This window comes from Lagopus muta, chromosome 3, assembly GCF_023343835.1.
Source record: "Lagopus muta isolate bLagMut1 chromosome 3, bLagMut1 primary, whole genome shotgun sequence".
NCBI classification, from domain to species: domain Eukaryota; kingdom Metazoa; phylum Chordata; class Aves; order Galliformes; family Phasianidae; genus Lagopus; species Lagopus muta.
Genome location: NC_064435.1, coordinates 64,767,664 through 64,795,564, shown reverse-complemented (window position 1 = coordinate 64,795,564; position 27,901 = coordinate 64,767,664). Strand labels below are relative to the sequence as shown.

At 38.3% G+C, this 27,901-nt stretch overlaps 2 protein-coding genes across 5 annotated transcripts in view; one reads left to right on the top strand and one right to left on the bottom strand.

The window, feature by feature from the left end:
- Positions 1-9,031, top strand: part of RPRD1A (regulation of nuclear pre-mRNA domain containing 1A) — a 46,655-nt gene extending 37,624 nt beyond the window's left edge. For both annotated transcript variants that reach the window (XM_048938979.1, XM_048938980.1), the window contains exon 7: positions 3,820-9,031. In XM_048938979.1, coding sequence (XP_048794936.1) covers positions 3,820-3,969 — 150 coding nt within the window. In that variant the 3' untranslated portion in view covers positions 3,970-9,031. The remainder of the gene's footprint in view (positions 1-3,819) is intronic.
- A 2,848-nt stretch (positions 9,032-11,879) lies between these two features.
- On the bottom strand, positions 11,880-16,838 carry C3H18orf21 (chromosome 3 C18orf21 homolog). 3 transcript variants are annotated; one of them, XM_048939849.1, is made up of 5 exons: positions 16,720-16,838; positions 16,615-16,637; positions 15,427-15,626; positions 12,503-12,711; positions 11,880-12,099 (listed from the first exon to the last, which is right to left on the bottom strand). In XM_048939849.1, the coding sequence occupies exons 1-5, from the start codon at positions 16,788-16,790 to the stop codon at positions 11,946-11,948; spliced, it is 657 nt and encodes a 218-aa protein (XP_048795806.1). In that variant the 5' UTR covers positions 16,791-16,838; the 3' UTR covers positions 11,880-11,945. The 3 variants fall into 3 exon arrangements, with proteins under 3 accessions (XP_048795806.1, XP_048795805.1, XP_048795807.1); XM_048939848.1 differs by having other exon boundaries at positions 16,444-16,637; positions 16,720-16,819; XM_048939850.1 differs by lacking the exons at positions 16,615-16,637; positions 16,720-16,838 and adding an exon at positions 16,395-16,584.
- Positions 16,839-27,901: the final 11,063 nt, after the last annotated feature.

The following is a 27,901-nucleotide window of genomic DNA, read 5'->3' as shown; positions in this document are numbered from 1 at the left end:
GGAGTCAGGCATGGTGAGATTTTTTGTTTGTTTGCTTTTCTTTCCCTTTTAATGCATTTGCTGCCACGCAGTATTTTGATGCACACAGTAGCAGTCGTGATCAGATGGGAGATTAGGGTCATTTTAATGTTGAGAAGGGAATGCATTGCCATTACTTTCCAAGTAGCACATCTTTAGCTGAAGCACATCTCTTAAGGTAATTGCAGAAACTCTGTATTTTTCAACCTATTTCAGTTGGCCTTCCCACATTTTTATTTTTCATAATGTTAGTATCTGATTAATCTAAAATTACTTGGCTTTCTTGCCTGCTTGCTTTTTTTTTTTTTTTTTTTTTTTTTTTTTTTTTTTTTTAAATTTTTTTTATTTTCTCTCAGTAGGGAAATGCTGTTAGTCTAGATGTTGGATCCATATATTCTTAGCATTAGATTCACAAAATACTCAATTCCATACTCAATGCTGTCAAGTAATGGAGACTGTAGGAGTCTGTGGAATTCTAATTAGCAAAACAAGTTGTTCTCATTATCTCATTAATTTATTTCATGACTGGAAGTACCACAAATTATTGCCTGAAAGTAAGCTTAGCTTAGGCCATTGAAGAAATTGAAGGTAATTTAATTCTATACATCAAGTTGTGCATATATCCTAAGAACAAAATTGTCCATAGACAGCCAGTGATGGAAAATATGCACTGTGCCAGAAGAAAACATTCTGCTTCTGTCTGTTCTTGACTGTTTGAAGTAAATAGCTTGAATCTTGCCTCATTCACATAGAGGTAATTTGAAGTATATGTTGAAATCAACATAATGAAAATGAAACTGAAGTTCTCCATGAGGATTTCTGTAGCTGGGAGTATCAGCAGTATGGGTAAATTGTTGCTCAGTTGTATAGCATTCAGCATTTCCAATGGAACAACAGTATCAAAAGAACCCTACTTATTCTCATTCCTGGTCTACTGCTTCAGTTGCCAAGACAAACTCTCAGCAGATATATCTAGGAATATGGATTTATATACACATGCATAATATCATAATATTGTTATAAAAACGTAAGGCTTCTATTTGCAACTGGTACTTTTGTTGAGTACTTAATGCTTTCCCACAGTCCAGGACTACACAGGTAATACCAGGACTATATCAGCAAACTTCAAATTATATAAGCAAACTCTTTCTGAATTAATGATTTTATCTAGAACTTAACTCTGCAAAGAAACTCCTTCAAAAATATTTCAAAACTACTGGGTCATGCTTTTAAAATTATCCCTCTTTTGAACCTGCTCTTCATTCATGAAAACTGGTCATCTTCAGTGATTTTAGAATAGTTTTGTAAGGGCAAGAAAGAAATGTGCCTTGGAGGAGGTGAATAATATTTCTACCCCAGAGGGAAATTGTCAAATAAATGTAATTTGTAGTCACAGATCTGACATGGTTTGCATTACCAGAACTGTATTAAAATTGTATTTACTAGCTTTTCGGTACATTAGTAATGTAGTGAAATCTAAAGCCCTATTTATTTTTTTTTATATGCTAGTCTTGTAGTATTGCTGTGTCTTTGACCAAGGTTTCTCAGTGGTTTCTATATCTAGGAAGGCATGAGTGTGTTTTGACTCCCTGGAAGTGTGTGTTGCTAAAGGTGTTAGCCAGGGAAGAAGTCTGGGTTAGTACACAGGAGGACTGAATTAATGAGATTGAGATGGGAATTTGCCATCAGTTATATCGATGGAGCTGATTTTCACTAGGCAGTAGGTCTTAGGTGAAATGTATATGGAAAATGCTGGATTTCAGAAATGTGATGTTTACTATGAAAATAATTTATTTTTGGCAAAAGGCAAGTTTAATGGAGTCAAGCAAGCGGTAATCTAATCTAAGGCACATTTCAGGTTTTGTAGTAAAATCCTGAGAGAATATAGCTGCTAAGTTTGATTGGTGCATATTTGCCAACCATCATGCTTTGAACTTAAAGGGGGGTGCAAATTTGCTGTTTCCCAGTTCTGTGTGGAAAGAGTGTACTCAGTTGAGATTCAGCAGAATCAGACAGCACTCACGGGAATTAAGTGCTGGAATTATTTTGTAGTTAATATTTTTTTATTATTATTATTATTACTAATTTTAAGCTTATTAAGCATTTTGATTCTGCTCAGAGTTCCACTCATCTTCTCTGTACTACAGGATATCTTTGTCAACTGAGCCCAGTAAAATATTCATTGCCTTTGGGTATGACTGTGAGGACACAGTGTCAGGATACAGTCCTTTTTTTCCACCCCTACTTGCTAAAATCACTTACACCAGTGAGGATGTTTTGGATAAATGAGAAAAAGTAATTGTTTTCCTAGGAACAATAGGCTTGGAATTATAAGGTATTTTTTATCATCTGCACTGTGAAAAAATGCTGCTTTGCCGTGTATACAGTCACCAAATGTTTAAAGTTCTGCAGGCTGTGCATCTTTGTTTTTTTCATTGTATTTATTAACCCATAGGACTGATCTGCATGTAATTACTAAATTTTAAACCTTGGTGACATCAAGGAATTTATTTAGTTCTGGAACACTTTGTTCTTTCTATGTGGAGTTTTAATTTTATTTTCTATTTATTTTAAGAAGTTCATTACATTCTCATTAAGAATTTAAGATTTTTTGTGGTTCTATTACTGCCCTTGGGAAGAGGGCCACACAGCCACTTACAGCAGCAAACTTTCTATTTATGTGTATTGGAGCTTGTCCAGGAATTTGATCGTGCTCAATTATGTAACATCTGTACTTCTATATGGGTTCTACACTACCAAAAGGTCTTTTTTTATCCTTTCGTTTTATTTCAGTCTATTAGCAGTGTAGGCAAATGTTTAAATTTGTGTTTAACTATTTCTTGTTATTCCCAGCTATTTCTTAACTGCAGCAAAATTTGCGAGCAGATTAGAAAGCACTACATTTCATATGTTATAACATACAGTATATTTTCATGCTTTGCTTGCTAATGCTTAGTGTCTCCAGTGAAAAATGTTTGCAGGTCTTTCAACTGTAAATGATCCTATAAACAGCAATCTGATCTTCTTATTTTGGAATAACTGTTTTAATTTCATATATGCTGCTGATCTTCCCCATTATATCTAGTATAGGTAAGCACTAACTATATTAAAGTGCACTGCTTTACAGTGTTAAATACTTTATCTTGAATAATGTTGTTTCATGTAAAAAGTGCCTCCTAATCATGTATGAGTTACAAGTGATTTGATCTGTGTTTCAGTACAGTGTGAAGTCCTCAATTTCCAATTCATGAGGTTTCTGAAAATTCAGGGTTAGATTCATAAAATCAGTGAAACAATATATTTATTATGAATGTTAACACCAAATATTTATGAATGGTCAGATTGGTGGGGCTTGTCATGGTCAGATGGTATTTGGTGTCTTTGTTTTTTTCATCAGTACAAAGTGGAAGTAACTTCTTTGACATCAGTGAGTTTATCCTCCCGTACTCTGTGAGCATTAGTAGAATATGTATGTGTTCTATCCTTAATGGAGTTTCTAAGAATAATCCCATTCTACTAGTTGCATGGAAAGATGTGTAATTGTGTTAATTAGGATTGTTTTCCTTGTTTAATGTTTATGAACTTACAATATTCAAACCATAGTTACCCTCTCAAAGTCAGATGCCAGAGCTGATGGCTCCACCTCCCAAATAATCCAGTTTTCTGGGTTCTCTCCTATGTAAGGATATTGAGTCATCTAACTTGCTTAAGGAATACTTTAATTTGGAAAATGCCAAAAGCGGTAAAAACAAGGGATGGTATTTGTAGATGAATCTCTTGATGAATTCTTCTACATTACAGGAATACAAACGCAAGCTAGCCAGAGTGTCCCAGGTACGGAAAGAACTCAGAACACGTATCCAGAACCTGCCTGACCTCTCTCGACTTCCCAACGTCACGGGCAGCCACGTACACCTGCCATTTGCAGGAGACATCTACAGTGATGACTGATTGCAGGAATGCCCTTACATAACCTCTACTTTTCCGTGAAATGAGGGGTAGGTCAGACTGATTGGTACTCTTGTAGTATTATTTTTGTATATTGTTGGAGAGTGTCAGTAAAAATACTCTAATAATTTATTAAAAAAATGATTTAAAAAGCTGATTTGTTTACTATTTTATTGGCAAGTGAACATGAGGGTACATTTATAGAAAGTGGCATCTGCATCTATTATATTAAAGAATGGGTAGCTATCTTATCTTTTGTACAGATTTTGGTTGGGTGCCCTGTAAAAAAAAAAAAAAAAAAAAAGAAAAAAAAGAAAAAAAACTTGGTAAGATTTTTTCCTATGTACCCTATATTTAATGTAGATCAATATGTAATCAGAGCATACTTCTAACTTGAAATGTTTCAGTTGCTAGTGAGGGAGTGAAACATGGAAACCACAAGCTTATGTTTGCAAGATTAATGCAATTTAATGCAAAGTTGAAAGTAATCTTACTGTCCATTATAGTTAAACTACCCAGTCTGAAAATAAGTCAGGTGGTTTATTTTGATGTAAATGTTAGTAATCAATTTTCTATTGGAAAACATTAATCATGTTACACTGAGTAGATCTTTAAATGACTCAAAATGTTGCAATGTGTTAGTATCATTCAAAAGTCAGCAAAAGAAACTATACAATTGACCATTTTAATTAGATTTCAAAATTGGAACTTTTCTTTTTACAGCTTCTTAGTTTCTAAATTGAGGAACCGTTCAATTATACTCTGATCCCTTTCTGGAACACCTGTCTCGGACTAAAAAGGTTAATTCCAGAGAGGTGAAACCATTTTACAACTTTAATTAAATTGGAAGGTCATTCTGTGAACTATCCCAATTGTTAAATGCCCGTTACTAAATCTGACACTGCTATGCCCCATTTATACATGCAGCAGAACTACACAGTCAAGTGGTAAGCTGTATGGAAGCTCTAGGCCAAGCCACCCTCTTCCAGTGAGAAACCCCAGGGTCAGCATAGGCTTCCATTCTCCGATCTCCACTTCTCCAGCAAAGATTTCTAGATCTTGATGGTCTTTTCTCACAAGGAAGAGAGGAGATGGTTCAGGCCAGTGTTTGAGTTGAACTATGGAAAATTAATGCGGAGTGTGTTTTTTAAAACAACAAACACAACCGACCAACCTTTTGCCTGTCACAATTGTGTCACTCATCTATAGGCATTCAAGCTTGTGAAAATTCCTTGTTTCAGTATGATGCACCAGCTTTTAACTTCACTTAAGAATCCAAAGATATAGACAGGCATGTAGAGGATTGACAGGAAATTTACATTTTTCAGTCATCTGGAGTTAGACACTTAGTTGAGGAATGATTCAAAAAATGCCTACCCGTATCCTTTGGCATTTAGATGACCTTAAAAACCTAGTCTGCAAGTGTTTTGAGTTTGATGGATCGTCTGAATATTCATTAATAACATTTTGTTCATAGATTTCCTCGTTTGCATCAGTTGAGTTCAGAGTTCACAGGCTTACCACTCTCTTCTACATGAAAGCAATCTTTAAGAAGTAATCTCTTTTTCCTTTTCAAAAACTGCAACGATTCAGAATAGTCATGGAATTAAGTTTTTGATGCTGGGCCAATCCCTAGAATGTTCTATGTGTAGAATAACATTTCTTTTTAAAATATTTACACCTGCACATAAATACCCCAGTCCAATTAACTTTTCTCATGGAAGATATGAATTAGACTTCAGTTAAATAAGAAAAAAAGGGAGAAAAAAAAAAAAAACAAACAAAAACACAAACCAACAAGCTCTTGACCAAGCATTCCACAGCACTCAATGTAAGAATATTAATGTCATCACAAATTCTAACTGCTGACAGGAAGAAATGCTGAAAGTAGCTCATGTGGGCTCACCGATTGTCCAAAATTTGTAAGTTAACTATCATTAATCCAGAAAAGTGTTTCTTTAGTTTAGATCTAATATGTGAAATTAAGTAACACTTATTGCCATCTTTTCAGCTTACATTTATGGTGAGAAAATGAACATGCAGATAATATTTATGCAGCTTTAATATTTTTGTTGCAGTTAAAACCGAGCTTGTAAATTTTAGAAGTCTGTGTATGTGCATTACAGCTGTGGTTCAAGTTCAGCTTTGCTAAAGAACAGCATTGAATTTATTACAAGTATTAAAATAATACAACCCACTAAGAACTATAAAACAAATCATAGAACAGGAAGGATAAATAGTTAGTTCACTGTTGAATCCCATCTGTGGAAATCATTTGTACCCAGAGGTGATGACAAGTGCGGTGCCATGGCTTGCTAGAGCCCATTGAAGGATCTAAGTCATGGATACTCAAAACCACAGGGAATATATTAAACTTAAACTATCTATTCTAATGAACTACTTTGAATGGGAAACTGGTACTGTCTGGAATAGCTATGAGTAAAACATAAATTGGTGAAAAGTCAACATTTGGGAAATTTTCTGTATTGTTGTTGTTGTTGTTGAAAATGAATTTCGCACCAGTTTCTGCTTATAATCACAATCATATTCCATATCTTTTTAAGAGTATGTTATTTTCCATTCCAAAGCTGACTTCCAAAGCTTCACAGGAATACAAAGGCAATTATGACTTTCAAGTAAGATTCAGCTGTCTTAATTGTTAGGGAACTCTTATGATAGTCGTAGTTGGGGCTTCAAATTAAATTTAAAAAAAAACAGACTTATTTACTAAATGATTTCTTGAAGTCTTGGAAAGACCTGAAAGTTGCTGCTCTGCCTTTGAGGCTTTTCCTTAACTTGTAAATCTTAGGTTCTTGGAGGCAGAACTTTTTCTATTTGATGCTCCATGGAGGGATCCTTAGCTGCCTTTCCCACTCCTCTGTATGAAACACTGCTCATCACACCAGGACTCTTACTACCTTAATTAAAATTTAATAATGAAGTAGAATGCTGAATTTCCTTGACTTCTCAAGAGAATTTAAAAAGCTACAACACTTACTTCACTAGGTTTGTTTTCCTGTTTGTAGTGTTATCTTTGTAATAATGTTGCTTATCTGAAGATAATGCAGAACTGATAAAAATTAGGAAAAATCTCAACCTTTTTTTCATTGTATATATGTTTTAATTTTGAGAGAGTGTTATTTTATGTACATATTTTTTTCTTTATTTTACTGTGTTAATTGTTTACTTCATGGAGTATTTCATAGTAGTACTTTTGGAAATTATCCCTCAAAATTTGTTTGGAAAAGAGGACTTACCAAAGGTAAACGTCACTCTTACAGCAGGTGTCTCATGTTAGTGGCTGAATGGTATGTTGGTGGTTTTTTTTATTATTACTTCTACGGGAAAGGCATTGTGTATCAACTAGTTAGAAGATTTATATTGTAACTGCAATAGTATATTAGGAGATAACATGGTATGATACAAATGCAGCCCTGTAGTCTCAAGATACCTCCAAATTCTCAGGTTCCAAAGCTTGTTGTGTATACTTCTGACATCTCAGGAAGAAAAGAGGCTGGGTGGGGAAAGTGAGTGCCTAGAAGCTAAAAGGGGAAGAAAATGCCTGAGTAGGAATGAGAAGCAAAACAAATGTCAGTGCTTATCAAAAATGGAAATCACAGTGTGAAACTGAGCAGCACAATGTTTTTTACCTGTTTATGGGATTATATAATGGAACTACTCTGGGAGTATTACCACACTGTGAAACATGTGGGTGCACCCTGCCCATCTCTTCTAATGTGGTATGACTCTACCCGCACCAGAATGCCCACCCTACAAAAGGCACAAATATGAAATGTCTGAACATGTTTCATTTAATACTAAATCCTAATAATCAGATTATTTGCTTCACTATATTGCACTTTTATTGAGCATTCTTTGAAAAAAAAAGCAAAGGCAATCCTGCAGCTCTTTGCCGTATGAGAATGCTCACCTTGGAGGTCACTGGGACTGCTCGTGTATTTCTAGTCTTTGCAGGTTCATGCTGTATTTTTGCAAAATGTTTTGGCTACCAAGAACATTACCCCACTTCTCTGGTTTTAGAAGTAAATGTGAAACCCTTAATTACAACACTTATGGTTCTTAGAAACTGTGTTTCATTGCTCCTTTTGAAAATTATATACTGTGGTAACATTAGCTTGTCCGTCTCACTCAGTTAATGTTTGTGGTAATACATTGAAGCACCTTGGCTAATCCCTATGAACACAAGCCAAATTTCCTGCTTATTATGTATTTTATGTGAGTAGTCTTCTGAATGTCAAACAGAGATCTTTCATTATATTAAATATACATTCCTGTTTTCCTGAAGTTTTAAAAGATAATGTTTTAGGATTTTAACAAACTAATATTCTCTCCCTTGCCAGTGGCTGCTCAGTCTGGTCATTTAATGATTGCCCCAATTACATGTCTAGGATGCAGTAGTCCCCTGCACAGATGAATATGGAGATCACATGTAGACTTGATTGCCCCTCTGCAGAGGAGCGCTATTTCAACCTGCTGAAATGTGAGCAAATAGATTCATGTTTTTTCTTCTTTGGAAGGATTGGTGAAATAGGAAACCAGCACATCTAAAATTTGGCTGCTACGTTTACAAATATTTAGGGCCAGTTCTGCTCATTGCTCATGCATATAACAACAGCGACTATTCCTGCAGATAAAGAAAGCAGATTCAAATGTTATGTCTAAATAAAATGGAATATATATATTTTTTCATAAATGACCAGTTTTGTCTCAACTCCTATTTCAGTGTGTCATTTATCTTAAGTAGATCTCTTCCATCATGTTATTTAGAAATCTAATTCTGATTTCATCTTTACAGCATTTAAAGTATCCTACTAAGCATGATTTTGTGGGAATTTGCAGAAGTTCAATAGCACTCTTGTTACTTATTTGCAACAGAAATAGACACGTTTGTTAAAAGCTAAGCAGAAAAGTTCAAAATGTAAAGATGTTTCATTATTGTGTTCTTCTGACAGATTGTGTAATCCTTGTGTAATTTATGTCCTCAAAATAACACCTGTATCTATGCTCTTTCATATTTAATAAAATAAAACGTTGTTGTAAAATATCTTTGAAATCACTGCTTATTTTCTTGCCTATTCGAACTCATTTTATGTAGTGGCAATTCTGCTGCCTATACTTAAGAGGAAACCAAAACCACATAGTCATGCTGAGGAAATAATTAATATTAACTTTGAAGTTCATCACTCTCTGTATTTTTAGTTTGTACAGTAAGCTAAAAATTTTCAATGAGAAGAAGCAGTATATTAAGAAGTCTGGGATCCGATTTCTAAAACTGCGATTATTTTTAAAAGAAATACTGCTGATAGACCATCTAGCTTGGTCAAACTTTGTCTCTTTGAAGTGGGGACTGGGTGTGAGGTACTATTTGTGCTATGACAGTTTGGGACTCCCAATATATAAAAATGGGAAAATGACTCAAAATGATGTTCCAAAATAAATAAGCTTCAGTTGAGGTGTTTATATCAAGCCACGTTTTGTAACATTTTCAGTATGTGGTATTATCATGCTTCTAGTATCAAAGATAACAAAGTACCCAAAGGTGTATGCCAAATTCTGAATCTTCTTGGTTTTGCTTTACAAAGTCTTGGCAAAGTGCTGGTCTCACTGAAATCAGTGTCGTTTCCTCACTGCAGAGATGTTCTTCCAGCTGTGCATAGGTAAATGAGTAACACTGCATGGCAGGCATTTAACAGGGAAGCTCAGTAATAGTCTGTTGCAGCCAACAATTAACCTTCAGTGTTTCAAGTAATGTAATACACTCTGATGTGTGCACCAGATGGATGTCTGTACACATGTATATACACACAGTGGATGTGTTATATGGGTAATCATATACTTGCGTACACTGCATATGTAGGTGTGTTTTCCAATATGTGGATTCTGTAGTAGTCCAGGAACAGAAAAAAAAAAAATGCATTAGACACTTAAAATAACATAAAAAGCAATTCAGATGATAGAGAACATCAAAAGTTTCTGCCCAATATTTTGAAGTGTATTTGCAAAATAAAGAATGGCATGTACTTTACCATGGAAAAAAAATTAAGTAAGAAAAAGTAAGTTTGTTATCTTGTAATACTGACTCCTTGTAAGAAAGCATTTGAACTTTTTTGACTACTCTGATTGTCACACAGATATGACTCAGAGCACATAGAGGAACTAACAGTTGTGCCTTGAACTGGTGACTGAGCACCTGGTGAAGGAGTGTGGCTGGCCCAGGGGGGCACAGCCAAATTGTTTGCACCTGTTCCCCCTGTAAGCAGAAGGGGTGGAGCAACCCTAGGCTTACATAAGGGTCAGCCATGTAGGGTAGAGCTTCTCTTGAATCTGGGTTGCTTCCTGAGCAGAGGTGCTGCATGGCCAGACAGCCACTTGAGTGTTGGGTGAGTTCTGTTCTTCTTTGTGTATGTGGCTGCTGGCCTACCCACAAATACTTTGCCTGGTATCCCTAAGAACCTGTCAGAAGCAATTTTGCTTCTTCATAAGCAGAATAGAACATACAGTTCTACACCTGCTGTGAGTAATACCCAAAGCTTGGTACCTGACATCCACCTTATGCCTTTCTGGCATAGAAAGATTAATTCAAATGGTGCTGTGGACAGATCACCATTACTAGTAGGACCATATTAGTTGTGACATCAGAGTGGGTCTTCCTTGCTTTTATCCAAAATCTATTGTACTGGCTAGAAAAAAAATAGTGGTTTTTGTACTCTATGACCATTCAATGTTGTATAAAAAGCACAGTCAGAAGGGACAGTTAGCAGATACACTTCAAAGATGCACTCCTGATTTGACCCGAAACAGCATCTTGTAGTAGAGTAGATAGATGGATGCCCACACATTTTTGCATAAGCCTTATAGGAAGCAGAACAGTAGTTTAAGTCATGTGCACAATAAAATAAAATTAAAAAAAAAAAAAAAAGTTTATTTACAAGATCTATTTTACGAACACTTCTTTTTTTGGAAATACAAATTCTCCATCAACAAGATGGAAGTATTTTTACATGGGATTGGATTACAAACATAATAACAATGGATGGATTAATGCGAAGCTCTTCATGCAAAAAGTGCTAACTTGTCCGTGTTTTGATCTAAAAATTGAGTTACTTTGATCCTACAATTAAGTAAGAAACTGACTGAAGTGAACCTTTCAGAACTAGTGTGTAAGAGCATAGGAAATCCAGAAAGGTCACATACTGATCTTTGAGACTGTCAGTAGAATTTGCAACGTGCTGTTCTCCCCTGCCAGGAATTGCTTTTAAGTCTGCCAATATACTTGCTTGTCCTGTTTCTCAAATAGTGTTCCCTGAATCCTAAATACTTAAAGGGAATAATAATTATGAAAAAAAAAATCCACAGAACTTTAAAACCAAGAACTGAAGTGTTTTTAACTAATTGAGTCTTTTTTTCAGAGGAAACCATAAGCACAACCATAAGGCTGTAAAACCACTCCTGAATAGTGACTTTTTATTGTCCTTTCTCCCCTCTGTGCAGAACCGAACATGCAGAATTAGACAGTGGAGGCTGCTTTAACCTTGACAATCTTCTACTCACATCGTAATGTTTTAATACAGGGTGCGACTGCCGTGCAAGGCAAACCTACTTCTTCAGACAAAAGTTCAGGAAGCAGTAACTGTGAAGCCTACTGCCTGGCAAAACTGAAAGACATAAGACAGTCTCTCCTTAGCTGTTTTTAGAAGAGACAAAAACAACCCATTTTGGTAGCATTAGACCAGTCAGAAAGGAAACATTCTGCATTTTTCATGACCACGCTACACTCATAGCAGTAACAGTTTAGTGTGGAGCTGTGAGTAGGTAAGGAGAATAACCTGCAGCACAGTGCAGCCTCAGCAAGCTCTGTGTTCCCCACCAGGAAGTCCAAATCACAGACAACATTCATGAGAAAATCACCAGTCATTTATTAAAATCAGAACACTGCTGTAATTATTATTACTCTGAAATTAAAGTGAAGTCAGGAAGGTTTTCAAATCCACCTTCTGGCTTTTCTCTTTTTCTTCTAGGTTAAGCATCCGTTTTAGCTTAGTAAAGTGAAATTTGGAGTTTCGGGGAGTCCTGGAAATGGAACTGGTTGTCACCTGTCCGGATACACAAGTTCTGAAAAAATTAAGACACAAATATCTTACAAGGTGAGAAAATGTAATTAATATTGACTACCTATAAATAATTAATATTGAGTAGCTGGATAAATGTAATATTAATTTTTTGAATGTAAATAGTGTATTTTCATATGAAGGCGAGCAGTTGGAAGTATAGTTTTGTGATGCAAATTTCAAGCTGGACCTTCTACATTGATGACAAAAACACAGTTGTGCATTCTTGTGGTCACTTTTCATCAGAATCCTTAAGAACTGTGAAGTCAAGATGGATCTCCTTAACGGACATCTAGTAATCAATTAAAAGTTTAAGTGACAGACATACAATCGGTACATGACTTCTTTCCCAACAAGATGTATAACATTCTATTCAGTCAGGAACCAGTTAAAATAGAAATAGATACCTGTGGAGTGATGAAGGAGTGTTCCCTTTGGATCCCAACCTACTGTAGCTTGCAGGTGTCATTTTGTTTGCAGATTGGATTTTGACATCTGGTGTCTTCAGGCTAGATTCAGTAGTTGGCGTGCCTGAGTTGCAGGTCTTGGTAGCCAGAAAATCCCTGCTTTTACCATAATGTCTTGTTGTTTTGTTGCATGAGTTACAAGTAACAAGCTATGGAGAAAATAAAGTATCAACCAGTCTTTTCCCTTTTAGTTTTCAAAGCCATTGTAAGAATTATTCAAACTGTTCTCCAATTATCAGAACGTACTTGCTAAAATGAAATACAGAGATATTTAAAAGACACTATTTATACTTAAGGCTTTCATTCAGACTTCCTAAGCCAAACACATCCCATTGATTTATCTAGAGATGACTCCAATCCCAGAACAAAAAACAACACAACACAAAACACCATACATCCAGTTCAGGTGTTATCTTAAATATATATTAGTGGTATTCACATTTTGCTGAAAAAATGACGTATAAATTGATCAAAATTTATTGGCATGTTCTACATCTATTGAAGTTCTATTACACAATCTCCAAAGTCTAGAGACAAAATATTTAACTTACTGAACTCTCAAAAATAGACATCTACAACAATAATAACAGCAAGAGGAGGCTTCCTAATAAGGCAAAAATACTTCTTGCAATAAATAGGAAGTTTTATCCATCTTGCGTGTGTTTACTATAAGGACTCTCCAGCAGCACAGCGTGTGGCAGAGGTGCAGCAGAACAGATAACATCAGAGACTGCCAGACATTCCTAATACTGCTTACTACCATGGCAACCCCTCTTATTAAGGAACATGAGAGTAATACATTCAGGCAAGTTTTTGAGGCACATAGTTACACTGACTGAAAACACTGGATGTTTCTAAATGCTTATGAAGAATTTAATGGAAAAATGCCCAAGTGAAGTGTTTTCAGGTGTTTTGAGTATGTCTGTACTGTCAGACTAACAAACTAAAAAAAGAGAGTTAATCAACTAATACAGCTCAGGTCTGATGTATTTTTAGCTCTCCTGAAATTCAGAGGAGAAAAAAACAACACAGCATCTCATGTTCATTTAGTACTCTATGGAATATAACTGCAGGTGAGTGCCTAACATGCAGGAATCAGTGGGATACCATAGCAGAGCACAGCTGCTTTGCATTTCCTAAAGAGCACATACAGTTAACTCCAAAAAGGTATCATGGGCACAACCTGTGATGCTGTTGCTTGGATTAATTCTCAGTCATACTTGAATTCTCATTTTCACAAGGCTCAGGTATAAGATTACAGGGATCTACATTGCTAATTTTGAAAGCTGTCAGTTTCTGTCAGTATTTTAAATACTTAATACCAGAAAGACTCAAATCATAATCCACAGCACAAATGCAAACAGAACCTAGCAGAACACAAGTGCAGCAAATTGTAATTAACTTCCAAGATTAGAATATTATCCAGTGTTTAAACTGTCCCTATTTAAAACTGAATCTTAAACTAGTCATATGAATGCACAACACATCCTAAGAATCTCTCCAGCTATGGAATAAATTTAAGAGCCCACAGTAATTCCTTAGGATGCTGTTTATCGACTGTTTAAAGATCTGAATGCACACTAAACATTTGTGATCCCGTAGTAAAGAAATAAAGCTTCCAGCTCCTCAGAATAACCTTTTTCTTCTCTTTTTGCTGGTCAACTATGATGTAAAATTTGGGAAGAGTAACACTAAGGGTGCCTATCTGAAGTGCCCTGTTAGCCATGAGATCTGGTGACATCTATGGTATTTCCTCAGTTTGTGTTAATGACTCTTTAATAATTTTTGATTTAGCAAATTTTACTCCCAAAACCTGCAGGCTCTCTTCAAAGAAAGTGCCAAATGTGCCACAGCAGGGTGCTGCCTTGCTTACTAAGGCATCCATTCACAAATTATTTAAACAACATTAAATGCATGTTACCATTCTTCAAAGCATTACATCTTACAATCTTCAGTAATTTTAGGAAAAAGAACTGAAGCTCCACAAGCAACGTTAACTGCTTTAAATTCCATATGTGATTTAGTTTTGAAAGACCTCCTATACATTTTAATACCCAGCCACACTTAAAAAATTCTTCGTGTTTAAAACGTAACAATGATCTTTTGTAGGCACGATCACGACATAAATGATGCCAAGCTTGTACATGAGCATGACTGATAAAACTAAAAAAAACTGACAATCTGTCACTTAAGCCCTTCATCAGAGCTGAAACAAAGGTAATAAATGTCAAACTGTATCACTCTGGCAAAACCAGCCTTGCTTCAGTCAATGGTGTGTTGTTCTTCTCAGATATGTTTCGGGGGATTCTTAGGAATAGATTTCTAAGAACTCTAATAGATTCTCAGCATCTGCACTGCTGTATTGAGGCTCTGCATCTACTGGAGTTGCATGGCCCCAGTTTTACAAGTAGGAAAAAATAAAATACCAAACCAACAGTCAAAAATCTGCCACTTATGCAAAGTTATGCAAATGATACAGTAGCTGATAGTTAAAATGCTGGAGCTTCCAAGGAAGAAATCATTGAATTGTCAGCAAGATCTCAAGACATCTGCACAAAGATCACAAGAAATATGGAGCTGTTTGCATAGATTCTCTGATGAAAGGGGAGGAGGATGGGAGAGAGAAGAAAAGATTTCTGCTTTTATCATTGTCCCCTTGATCTATTGTAAAGGGTAGATTTCATTTTGATTGTGAACATGAGCAGAATCTATTCCAAAAGGAAAAGAAAAATTACATGCTTGTGAAAAAGAAATATGTGTGAGTTACACCTCTAAGAGAAAATTTTTCATATCTTCTTTTTTATGCAACTAAAAGGTTTCAAGGAAATCTCTACTATGTGGCAGTTTGAAGTAAATACCCTTACCAGAACACTCTTGGAGTCCCTGTACTTTTTCAAAAGCTTTATCTGTTTCATATTGAGTTTGTAATTCTTTGCCTCTCGTTTAAGAATTTTCTCAATCTGTGGGGTCACTTTCATCTTAGGCTTGAGCCGCACCCGGTAGCTGTCAGGAACCAGGAACTGGAAGCAGTAAGGACATACCCTCTCTTTTCCAAATTCTTCATCTACAGATAAACAAAGTTACAAGAGTAAAACTTAAGTAATTATGTTCTGTAGACAAACACTAAAAAGGGTACACTTTCATTTTAACAGTACCTAAGTAGTTGTGTTTTTACTGTATTTTTCATTTGGAACATGAGGACATGCTGAGCATAAGTAAGTTTTAACGAAGTTCTAAACCACAGCCTCCCCTGCAAGGACAGGCGAGAGAGCTGGGACTTTTCAGCCTGATGAAGACCTTTTTATAAGGGCACGTAGCAAGACAACGGGAAATGGTTTTAAACTGGCAGAGGTTAGATTTAGACTAGATATCAGGAAGAAATTCTTTACTGTGAGGGTGGTGAGACACTGAAACAGGTTGCCCAGTGAGGCTGTGGAACTTGGAAGATAACTTTAAAGGCCATCTGATCCAACTCCCCTGCAAAGAACAGGGACGTCTCCAGCAGATCAAGGTGCTCAGAGCCCCATCCATCCTGACCTTGAATGTCTCCAGGGATGGGCATCAGCCACTTCTCTGGGCAACCTGTGCCACTGCTTTGCTATCTTTATTGTAAATAAATAAAATTTCATTACATTCAGTCTAAACCTTCCTTCTTTTAGTTTCAAACCCTTTCCCCTTTTCCTATGCCAACAGACCATGCTAAAGAGTCTGTCCCCTTTTTTCCTACAGCCCCAAGTGCAAGAAGGTGATAGTACCTCAGATTGGGTTGAAAACTCTGTAATAGTAATAATAATAATATAGACTGTTAAATCTGAGGAGGGTGTTGCTGCACCTGCCTCAGCATTTCCTGCTGCCAGAGCTGCACTCAAGCAACAAAACACCTGGAATTCTCTGCATAGCAAGCGCATCATTCCTAACGCAGGCCCTGAATGTGCTGTGAGGACAGAGCAGAAGCGATGGGAATACGGAGAAAAGGGGGAAGTCAGTCCCCATCCGCAAAGCTACGCTTGCGCTGTCCGCACACCGCCGTCTGGCCCGTGTCCCTCACTCGCCTCGGCAGCTGCTCAGCGTCCACCTGTGGGGAAAACACACACAGTCAGGCCGGCTCCACCCGCCCCCCTTCCCGTCGCAAACCCCAGCCCACTCCGGCCGCTCACAGCAGGAACCGCGCCTGGCCCGGGCAGGTGCCCGCCAGCTGCCTCGCGGCCGCTTCCAAGAAGCGCGGCATCACGCCGCCCGCCCCGCCGGAAGCCGATGCCCGGCAGCTCCGGCGGCGCGCTGTGCAGCGCTCCGGTGAGCCTGGCGGATACCGCGGCTGCAGCTCCGTGGTTCCGGGCCCGAAGCGGCGGGCTGCACGGCCTAGGCCCGGGTTTAAAACGCATTAAAAAGCATTAAAACGCTTTGGCTTTTCCGTGTTTGATTGTGCTTTATTAATTCCCTCGGCCCCGTTCGTTTGCCAGACATGCTTGGTAATGATGCTCACTTAGGCATTCATCCAAGCAGGCTTCAGGATACTATCAAGGAATGTGAATAAATATAATTATTTCTTATTTTCCAACACTGAGTAGCTGAGAGCTTTCGAAGAGGGGAGAAAAAAAGAATTATCTGTGCTTTCTGTAAGAGGAGAGCTTTACAGTACAGTCAATAACTCGAGTTGGTAATGACATGTTCATAATGATGACAATTAGAGTCCCTGCTGCCTTTATTTTTGATTTAATATAAAATTTGGGATGGACTTTTTGACATTACTTCCATTACTTGTTCAGCCTGGAGAAGAGAAGGCTGTGAGGAAACCTCATTGCAGCCTTCCAGAATTTAAAAGGAGATTATAAACAGGAGGAGAATAATTGACTTGTTTCTTGGATAGATAGTGATAGGACAAGGGGGAATGGTTTTAAACTCAGGGAGGGAAGGTTTAGACTGGATGTCAGGGGGAAGTTCTTTACAGAGAGGGTGGTGACGTGCTGGAACAGGCTGCCCAGAGAGGCTGTGGATGCTCCATCCCTGGAGGTGTTCAAGATGAGTTTGGATGGAGCCCTGGGCAGCCTGGTCTAGTACCAGATCTGGAGGTTGGTGGCTCAGGGGAGTTGAAAACTGATGATCCTTGAGGTCCTTTCCAATCCAAGCCATTCTATGCTTACGTGTTTTTTGTCACAGAGTTGATGACAGTTTCAGTGTCCTGACTTTCCTGAGCCACAGAGTGGGAATGTCTCATAACACCTGTGTAAAACCCAACCTTCATCAGCTAATAGATTGTGGGCAAATAAAATACACCAAATTAATAGAAATGGGGGGAAATTGGAAGAAAAAAAAAAGTCTTTTTGAAACTCAGATAATGAAAAATAATAGCATCACATGGTTCAGGTGCTGCTCTGCCTTGGCTAACAAGCAATGTGCCACAATACTTAAGCACAGACTGATACAACACAAAGGGTTCACTTGTGTATCTTTTCCTGTACCTGCTCTTGCCCTCTTCTTATCCTTTCTTTTTGCTTCCCCTCTGTCTCTTCCAGTCTCTCTGAAACACAAATAAATTTTATTCTTCTGCTCCTCCAATTGGGCTCAGCCATTCCCTCTCTCCCTCTAGTTCACTCTGTGTTATAGATGATCTTAGTCGTAAAAGCAGTGCAAACAGCATCTCCCAGTGCCATCCCCATTCCGTGTTGCTTGTCCTAATGCATGCCTCGTGAGATGGAAACTGTGTTCCTCACGTTAGGTGTGATGCTGAATGTGCTACACCAATAATGCTGGAACCAGGGGGCAATAGCAATGGACAGCTTAGGGGCTCTCTCTGGGTCTGATCCTGCACAATTCCCTCCAGAAGTCAGTATTTCTGTGCACCCAATGCTGCCAGGGCCACATCCTTAAATTCCTCAGCTCCCTGCTGGAGTATTAGTGGAATCAGAGGGGAGAATTCACCCACATCTCAAGGCAGGCTCAATTCGTCTCTACCTTATCCTGGCTTGTGATCACCAAGAGCACATTAGCAGACCTATGCCGCTAACTGCTTCCTGCTGCTTTTTGGTGTTCTGTAGTTAGCACGGCTGACAGTCAAGCTGTAAATCTTGCTCGGTGTTCTGTAACAGAGGAAAAAACAGAATGATTTGTGTTGACTTTGGGACATCGTGCATCATTATTGATCGGAGGGAGGCAGTGAGAAAAGCATGCCGTCTATCTGTTGCTCGCTGCTCGTCCCGGAAGGTGGTGGTAGCTGGTAGTCAGTAGAGGGCAATAGAGAAATACGGTTCGTGTTACCTAAAGGATTTGAAACAGTGATTATGTGTTTACCAAAAAAAAAAAAAAAAGAAAAAAAAAGAAAAAAAAAGAAAAAAAAAAAAGAAAAAAGAAAAAGAAGAAGAGCCGGGAGGATAGGTTGTTCAGTTTACTACTGGAGACCTGACTGTGACAGAGCGTCGGGAAAGCATTTTTAAGGGAGGAAGGAATTGCTACGGCAGCATCTCCGAGTCTCTCCTTTTTCTCCTCAGAGTTACATAGGATAACTTGGCCAGAACTTACTGATGACTGCACGGTCAGCAGAGCTGGGAATGGGAATGGGAAATGCAGGAAGGCACTCTTTGGCAGGAGCAGAAGAGGAGGCATTTCAAAGATCCTGCAGGTGACCGAGGTGAGCAAACTAACAGCTTCTCTTTGAGTGAGACCGTAGGTGTTCAATCAGCCGTGTAAAGTCATGAGCAAACGGAGCAACTGACATTATGAGAGAATTTTGTTTTTTATGGCACGCTGGTATAAGACTTGTTTTATCTTGGAAAAAAAGCAGACAGTGATGCTTCGGGGATAAGCACTTGTGAGCATATGGTATTTTGCTTAAACCGGTGGCTTGTTCTGTGTGCAACATTTTTTATTAGCACTGTTTGAAACACGGTTATCATTTTACAGTGTTTGTGGACTATACTTCCTAGATTCTAGCTTGCAGGGAAATACATAAAGGATAATATGAGACTAATTTTGCTCCTTTTAGAGGGGATTTTTAATAAGCTTTTGGAAAAATGTGACTTGGAGATTTAGAGAAATTTATTAAGAGATTTTGAATGCATGGTGAGAATGCTCTCAGATTTTCCAAAGGCTATATTGTCAGAAGGATAGTGAGAAGTGATAGCAAAGACTATAGCAGTAACAAAAAGAGTTAATCCACAGAAATAAGCAGGCTAATGGAAGGTCTGGGAGGCAGGAAAAAAAAAAAAAAACCAACAACAAATGACTAAGTTAAGAATTAAGCATATGAAATACTTTTCTGTTGCCAAGATCTCAGCTGGTGTCACCATAACACTTGGAAATTATCCTCAGGATGCTAGGAGCCATTAAAGCAGTACAGATTATCGGAGGATAAACTTCCACTTCAGCTGCCACTGGTACCAGAAGTGACCAATAAGAAACACGTGAGAAATGAAAGATGAAGAATTGGAGCATTGACATTCTGGGGATATCACAGAGCAAGTGCAAGGGTATGTAGAGGTCAGTCAGACAGTACCTATCTGAAATAAGGCAGGATGATAAATAAAAGAGGTAAATCATATTCTAAAAACATACTATGAGCTTCGGAAAGCTAATTAAGGGAAATACTATCTTCTGTTCTTCCTGAACCAGAATTTATTCTGGTAAGTGTCGTGATAGGTAAGGAAATGACACGGTGATTTGTCTGTGTTTTGTGTGTCAAAACGTGTAAAAGATTAACATGTTGATTGTTTGTTTATTCATTGTTTAGAATGCAGCTTCCTTAGAGCATGTGCCTGAGGCAAGGGAAAGATAACATATATAGAACTTGTCACTATTTTCTGTGGGTTGGCAACATCCATCTGACAGGAGAGGGACTCAATGAATATCATAATCCCCTCTGTTTTGAAACCTACAAGTTCCAAGTACAATCTCCATTTTTTTTCTTTTCCTACTCCATTTCCAGTGCTCTAGATTTTCTTGTGAACCTACATATATGTTCTCTGGAGAGATAATAGAAATTAGCAATGGTCTTGAGCAAAAACCCCAGAGAGAAGGATAACTGCACTTTGAGGAAATCCATATTTGTGTACCAACCTCTCTTTAAAGCAGTCTGTGGTGGGAGTGATTAGTTCCTGACCTAAAATGACAAGCTCTGGGACATTCTCTTACAGCTGATAACTATTTTCAGCATAATTAACACAATTACTTGGTGGCGGTTGCTGAAGAGTTTTCTCTTGCGTTGTTGCATAACAGGTGTGACCAAAGGAATTCTTATAGTGGGGAGCCACACGGATTGGTAGCTGGGATTGAAAAAATGGAAGATGATAGTGCTTTTTTTGTGTGACTTTGTGGTACGTGTGAGGCCTTTTTCAGATCAGCTTATGAGGGTGCCATGCCCACACTAAGGACCAGACTTTGAATGGCAGGCTGCAGATGTGCGAGGAGCCTTGCTGTGTGGAAGTCATGGGACAGGCCATGGTCTGGATGCAGTGTCTTCGATGATGTAAAAAAAGTAAAAAAATGCACCTTTGCCAGTCCTGTGTGAGACTTCTTGTTACCTTGAGGGATAAGAAATTATTTCTTCATCTTCATTTACAAAACAGTCGTCTAAAAGAGTTGACATTTCAAGCAGAAGTTCCACTTGCAAGAAAAGGTGTTGCTAATATGTTAATTATCATGTTAGCCTACTTGCTTACTGAGACATGAAATGGTCCCTACTGTTAGGAACATCACTGCGCACAAGAGTTTGTCCCAAGCTCTCCAGGTCATTTACTGCTGTGCTGCAGAACAACCCAGGGCTGCTACTTCAGCCTTTTGCCAAAATAGGAACGCTTTGTTTTCTGATGAGTCATCTGAGTTTCACTCAGATCCTGTAAGATTCCACCACCCTGTTCTTCCTTGCTGTGCAGTCCAGTCCCTTCCCTAGAGGCCTGCTTTCCTGGCCAAGAGATTGATGGCACTCTCTCCAGCAACTGTTGGCTCCCTTCCTTAATTAATCTTGAGGGGACTGCTCATGAAAGATACGGGGCATTTCCTCTCTCACTGGAGTAGGGCATGCAGCATTCCTGGCCTGCAGTATGGCAGAGCAGTGCTGGCAACTGAGCTGGAGTTTGCTACACACTGTGCTAAATGCTACCTGCTTTGAGTCAGATGGGGAATTAGGTCAACCAAAAGGAGCAGCTGTAGACGTTTTCCAAATTGGCTGTGTTTACTGATGAACAACACGGAAGAACTATCTGTTTCAGGAGAAAAGTCTTCCTATCTTGTGGTTGTTTGTTTTGTTTTGTTTTGTTTTTCTTCTGGTGCAGGATGGGAAGAAGGGAAGTCTTCATTTTTATTTTTTTTTTCACTTTGTTTCCTTTTTATTGTGAGTCACTTGTTCTAAGGTGGCACAAGTCTGAGCAGGAGGCTGATCCAACAGCCTCTAGATGTTTCCATCCTTAACCTGTAATTTTCAACACTCATGCTGTAATTTCTGACTCTTCCCGACTACACATTGCCAAGGAGAGGGAAAAAAAAAAAAAGGTATTTTATGTTGTTTTTTTTTCCTGAGTAATATTTTATTTATTTAAAAGTGAACATGAGATAACAAAAAACAGGTACTTCAGATAGATAGCTGTGCCATATAATAGCTATGTATAGCAGTCAGGTCTAGGTGTTTGTATGTTTTTTTAGAAAACTCTCAGGTTCAGGGTGATTAACAGAAATGTTGTTATGCAGACATTTAGCCAGCTGAGGGATAAACAGTTAGAAGGCTATGTTCCCTGATGCAATAGAAAAATGGCTTCTCACGCCTATTTATAGCATTCAAAGTTGGTTTAATATCTGAGAAGCTGCCATTGGTGCTTGTTCTTCCAGTTTTATTCTTAGAGAGTCAGACAGCAAAAAAGGATGGAATATTTACTGCTAGAGTATGTGGAGTGTTCTGAACTTGAAAGATTCCTAGCAGTTTTCGTGTGATCAGTTTCGACTGAGTTCATTCAAATTTAAACTGTTTGCCCAGCTGACATCCTCGATTCATCATCCTAGCTGAGACGAGATCTTCAAGTTATTTACAAAACCTAAACAAACCTATCTGCCATTAGCTTCAATCATAAAGGTGATAAATATGCAGAAAACTTAAATCTTTAGAGATGACAAAGATGGATATAGTTTAGACACAAGGGAGGTAACGGAGAATACTGAACTGATGCTTTGAGTGAACTTTAAACCAGAGTTTCACAGCCAAATGCGAGTGGGTGATGCATTGCTTCTTATTTCCTTCAAAGCTGCTGCTGAGGCGCAGTGGCAGCACAGCATATTTTATCTGCACTGGAAAGGCAGCACATGGGTCTTCATTGCTATTGATGTGGCACCACCACCCAAACTTATTTCTCTCTTAAAGGAAAAACTAAAATGAGAAGGAGAACTTCATGAGCCTGAAGAATCTAAAGAGGAAGAGCTCCACATGATAGTAATTCAATCATTCTCTGCAATATTATTGTCCTGACAGAATATGTCTTCAGTGAGGCCTGTAACGCAGCCGTATAGTTCTCAAGTATGGAAAGGAGCTCACCTATCTAAAGTTGCCTGCATGCAGTGCCCTCACCCTTACTGTGTTCCTTCAAAGTTTGTGCTGAAAACAAAAAAGCAAGGGATAGATGGAGCAATTTCGTCCACAGCCCCAGAGCTCTCTGCTTCACCATCCCAAGTCAGAAGCAGTCCTATGCGCACACATTAATCAAAAACTGCCATCAGTGTTGTCATTAACACATGGGAAGGGGCTGATTCAATCTCAATCTTCTTCAGAAGGCTCATAGCCGCATGGTTTTTTTTTATGTTCTTTTCATTATTATTAGATAAGGCTAAGAGCAGTATTCATGCATGGTCTGCATCAGACTCCTGAAAAGTCCTTTTTGCCCACTGTGAGGAAAGGACCTATTTTCCTCCTTTTGAAAAGTCATTTTAAAGTGACCTGCCTGATGGTGTGGTAGGAATAGCCGGCTTTGACAAACATACTTAGTTTGTGCAAATGAAAATTATTTTTTCCTTACTATGTCCTTAAGCAATGTCTTTTCTGATGAAAATGTTTGTTTTGTTGGTCCCACTCTTCCTCCTAAGCTAGTCTGATAGTTCTGCATCCCTTAGAACTGGTTAGAAAAATAAAGCTGCTTATCATAAGAGAATAAGTAAAAGAAAGCACAGTGGAAAGCCTAAAGGAATAAAGGTCCAGATAGAGATATACTCACAGGCCCATTTGTCAGAGTGCCTGGTGGCTCTCTGCTGCTCTTCCGTTTGCTCTGCTGGTTAATCATTTGCTTGAGTGCCCAGGTACCATGGTGAGGGACACAACACCAGTGCCACAGACTCAGCATGCAGCATATTCATTAAAACATTATTTTTGAAAGGAAAACCAAAATATACACAGCTTATGAAAATCCTTAGCATAGCAAACATTGCAATTTACTTTCCTCTCTAACAATACAGATTAACATCTTAGCATATAGGCTTCTTGCTCCCATTTCATGGTTTTTTTCCTTATGTTTGATATTCACAGCTTTCCCATAAAAATTTATGTAGTCTGAAAGGCTTCAAACTTCTTCCGTATATCAAGTATAGTACTTTTGTGCACTGGCCTTTCTGTGTAGCTATTGCGATATTTGTTCCATTGCCATCAGTATTCAAACCAGAGAAAGAGCCTTGGAATAAGGGCTGCAAACATCTTTGGTGTATTAAACACCAAGAGTTAGCTAGTGAGACCTATGTGAAGCAAGGTTGAAACTTTGAATGTCCCAGCTAGCAACTAAGTAAAATGAATGATGGAATGCCAACTGACCAACTCTTTCTCCTTCTCCAAATATGAAGCCTTCTGCCTGAAGAGCTTCTATGAAGCATTTCTTCTGTAGTGTCACGTTTTCAGGTCTAATCCTCACACAGACCTCAGTTGCTGCTGTTTCTTTTTATAGAGCCATGCTATTTATGGGTCTGTTTGAATATTTATGGTGGCCACCACTGGAAAGTTAGTACTGAGCAATGGTTTCCTACAGAGGATGTTATGCATTAGCATCCCTCCAAGATAAGTGCATAAAATATAAAAACAAATTTACATCTTTATCATGATTACCTTATGAGTTTTCTCTTGCTTCTGGTATTTTGCTCACTTGCTTCACTTTTCTCTGAATGCTGATTGTGGAGCTGGTTGAACTGGCAGTAATGTGGGCCTCCAGCATGTAATGTGCCCAGGAGACAGGCTGAGGAATAGAGGAAGGAACCAGAGATACATGTAAGGTATGCATCGACTGGAGCTCAGTAATTTTTCCTCAGACTCCATGATCATAAAAGCTAGCTTTAATTTTTGTTGCAGTTCTCAGGAAATGGGAAGGACATCCTTTCTCTTCTATATTTCCCTTACATGATAAAAAAGTGCCAAACATTTTGTTCAGGCCTATCTTACCATCTGCTCTGTCAGCAATTATCTCACCAATTGGTGTGGGCCAAGTTCCATTAATATCTAGCAAAAGCACACAGAAAAGCTCAAAACTCAGACAGTAAGGCAGAGATGTTGGTTCTGTTTGTGTGCCTGACATGGGGTAGGAAGAGCCTGTGATGCACCGTTTGCCTACAGTTGGAGACATAAACAATTTGCCATTTGAGTCAACCATCTTAGAGATACCAACACCAAAAGACTACAGTAATGACAATCCTCATATCTCCATCCTTCTGCTGTATAAAAATTTTCCACCTTGGCACAACACTTCAACTTTCTATGGATTCACAGATCTTTATAAACCATACAGGTGCAGGGACTCTGCCCTGGTCTAGCATTTTACTGGAGAGAAAAAATAGCCCTTGAGGAAAGCAGAGGATAATCATTGCTTGCATTCTGTGTTTCTGCAGGCTCCAGGAGGCTGAAGGTAGAATCACACCCCTCTCCTAGTAGAAAATTGGGCCTGACTGCAAAAGAAGGCACCAAACAAGTTGCATGCTAATACTGTAGGGTATCAAAGTAATAACACCTTAACAATTCTGGTGCTTGTAGTATGATAGCAAAACTGAGCTTTGGCATCAGAATCTGAGAACTGAGCTTTGGTATCAGACCACTGCTATTGTTATGACAAATGTCTACAGTGCAGTTATCCTAAAAAAGGCTTTTGTTGCTGTGATGTTGCCAGCCATACAGGCACTCCTTCCTGCCACCCACATCTTTTTCATTATTCTGATGTAATTTTTTGGTGTTTCTTTGCATCAAATCTGAGGGGTATTCAGTATGCTCACAAGTACAGTTCAATTAATTCCCTCATCCTTTCCTTCTGGAAGGTGTTCCATTTTTGAGAACCACTTTAGGAACCCCTGCAAGTTGAGCCTGGATAAAGGTGTCTCTTCCTGCCAGCAGATTTGTGTGCTCATATTTTCCATGGCCTATTATCAGGAACTTGGCAGGCCTTTGCAATCTTTCCTAGGTATACAGTTCTCAGTTAATCACCATTATTTTGTGGGCTGAAGTGAAAATAAACCTGAACTGAGAATGCTGAGCTGAACTCAAATCCAGTATTCTCCAAGCCCAGAGCTGGGAGTTTTAATTTGGCCCTTAATGGGCTATGATCCAGTTACAGAATTAGGTTTTCAGCCAGAAGGACATCTAAGTTCTGTGACATTCATATAAATATGCCAGCTTAGTGTTCATCATGTGTTTACAGCCTGCTATTTTTTTTCTAACTAGTGGCATTTTCCTTTTTAGCTACAGTGAGAGAAGCCATATTTTTTTACTATTGATGTCACTTTGATCCCATATGATGGTGACAAAATCTGAAGATGTAAAAGCACAGTAAACACTCAGATACAACTATCCAATGTGATGAACAGAGAAAGTGTTTGTATCAGTTCAAACATTTGTTATTCACTTTTCCATCCTCAAACAGTAGTTTCAGCTTAAGAGAGTAGGCCCAAATCAAACTGAGTTTAAGTTTTCCAAATGCCTTGTTAACAGGCATTGATACACCTGCAATTAAGTGCAGATAAGGAAAGGAAAACAATAACCTGGGCTAGAGCTGAAAGAGTCAATAAAGAACTAAGAAAAAGCTGCTGAAGTTGCATTTAGTTTTCCAGTTTCTTTTCTGTTTGCCAGTTCTCTACATAAGTGCAAAAACAAACAAACAAACAAACAAAAAATAAAAAATATAAAAATAAAAGTGTATTCTAAAGATCAATAGAAGGATTAGAGCGTGTAATACTAACTTTGGAAAACTGCAACTCTATTTCTGACATAATCTTTAACCACATCATTTGTGGTTAAGAGAAAACTCCATTATTTTTGTGGGTTGCTGGAAAGATAGATGTGATTCTCACTTGATTCTTTCTCATCCTGACAGGTTGACTTGGAAATTTTTAGTTTCAAAGAATGTAAATATGTCTGAGTGAGTTCATATGGAGCAGATGGGTTTTCAGGAAAACGCATCCAATTTGATAGACTTCCAGAAAAAAAAACCTCACAAAACTGGCAAAACTGACAAAGTGCCTTTGTTGTGAATGTTTGCTGGTCCCACTGAAGTTGATGCTACTTTGGGAACTGACTTCAGTTGAGATCAAGGTTTTGGTTATAGGCTTGTGTGAGTGTTGCAAATGAAGGTACTGAGCATTAAAGCTGTGTCAGCTTCTCAGCAATGAACTGATGTTCTTTTTGGCTTAAGTTCAACGTTCTTTGAATGAGGAGCTTTGATTTACATTAAGTGTTTCTCAGCTATCCTTGTGGGGATATGAAGCTGCTGTCTTGTTACTGTTTGTGAAGCCACCAAAGAAATAAGCAAAACGGAAAGAAAAAAAAAAAAAAAAAAAAGAAAAAAAGAAAAGAAAAGAAAAAAATAACCAACCAATCAAACAAGCCAGAAAACACAGGTGTAAGTCTGGTGGCTGCTGTTGAATGTGCTTGTCCTTCCCCTGCGCAGCTGCAAAACTGTCAGCTGTCCAGGTGAGTCACCTTTATAGATCTCTTTCAGACTGTTACCAATCTTGCTTCACATATCAGCCAACAACTGTGTCCTAAAATGTGCTTACACCTGTTTCCTCTTCCTTGGGAATAAACAGTTATGTCTGAAAAGGGAATTGACAAAAGCCAAAGATCCACGCCCAACCTAGCCCAGTGATATGAATGAAATCACATTTTCTTGATGCTTGTAGAATGAAAGTGGAAGCTGTTACCATGGAAATTGTCAATTTCTGAAAGAAGTTTTGAGGAGGCAGAATAACACCACTAATCTAAGAGTCTGCAGTCAAGACAAAAGGTTAAAGTTGGAGATGCACTAATTAGGAGATAGCTGTGTCCTTGTTAATGTGAGGATGGGTACAAAGGAATTCTGTTTAGTAAAATGCTGTTGCCCGGCCTAATCACTGGAACCTATTGTTTTAGAT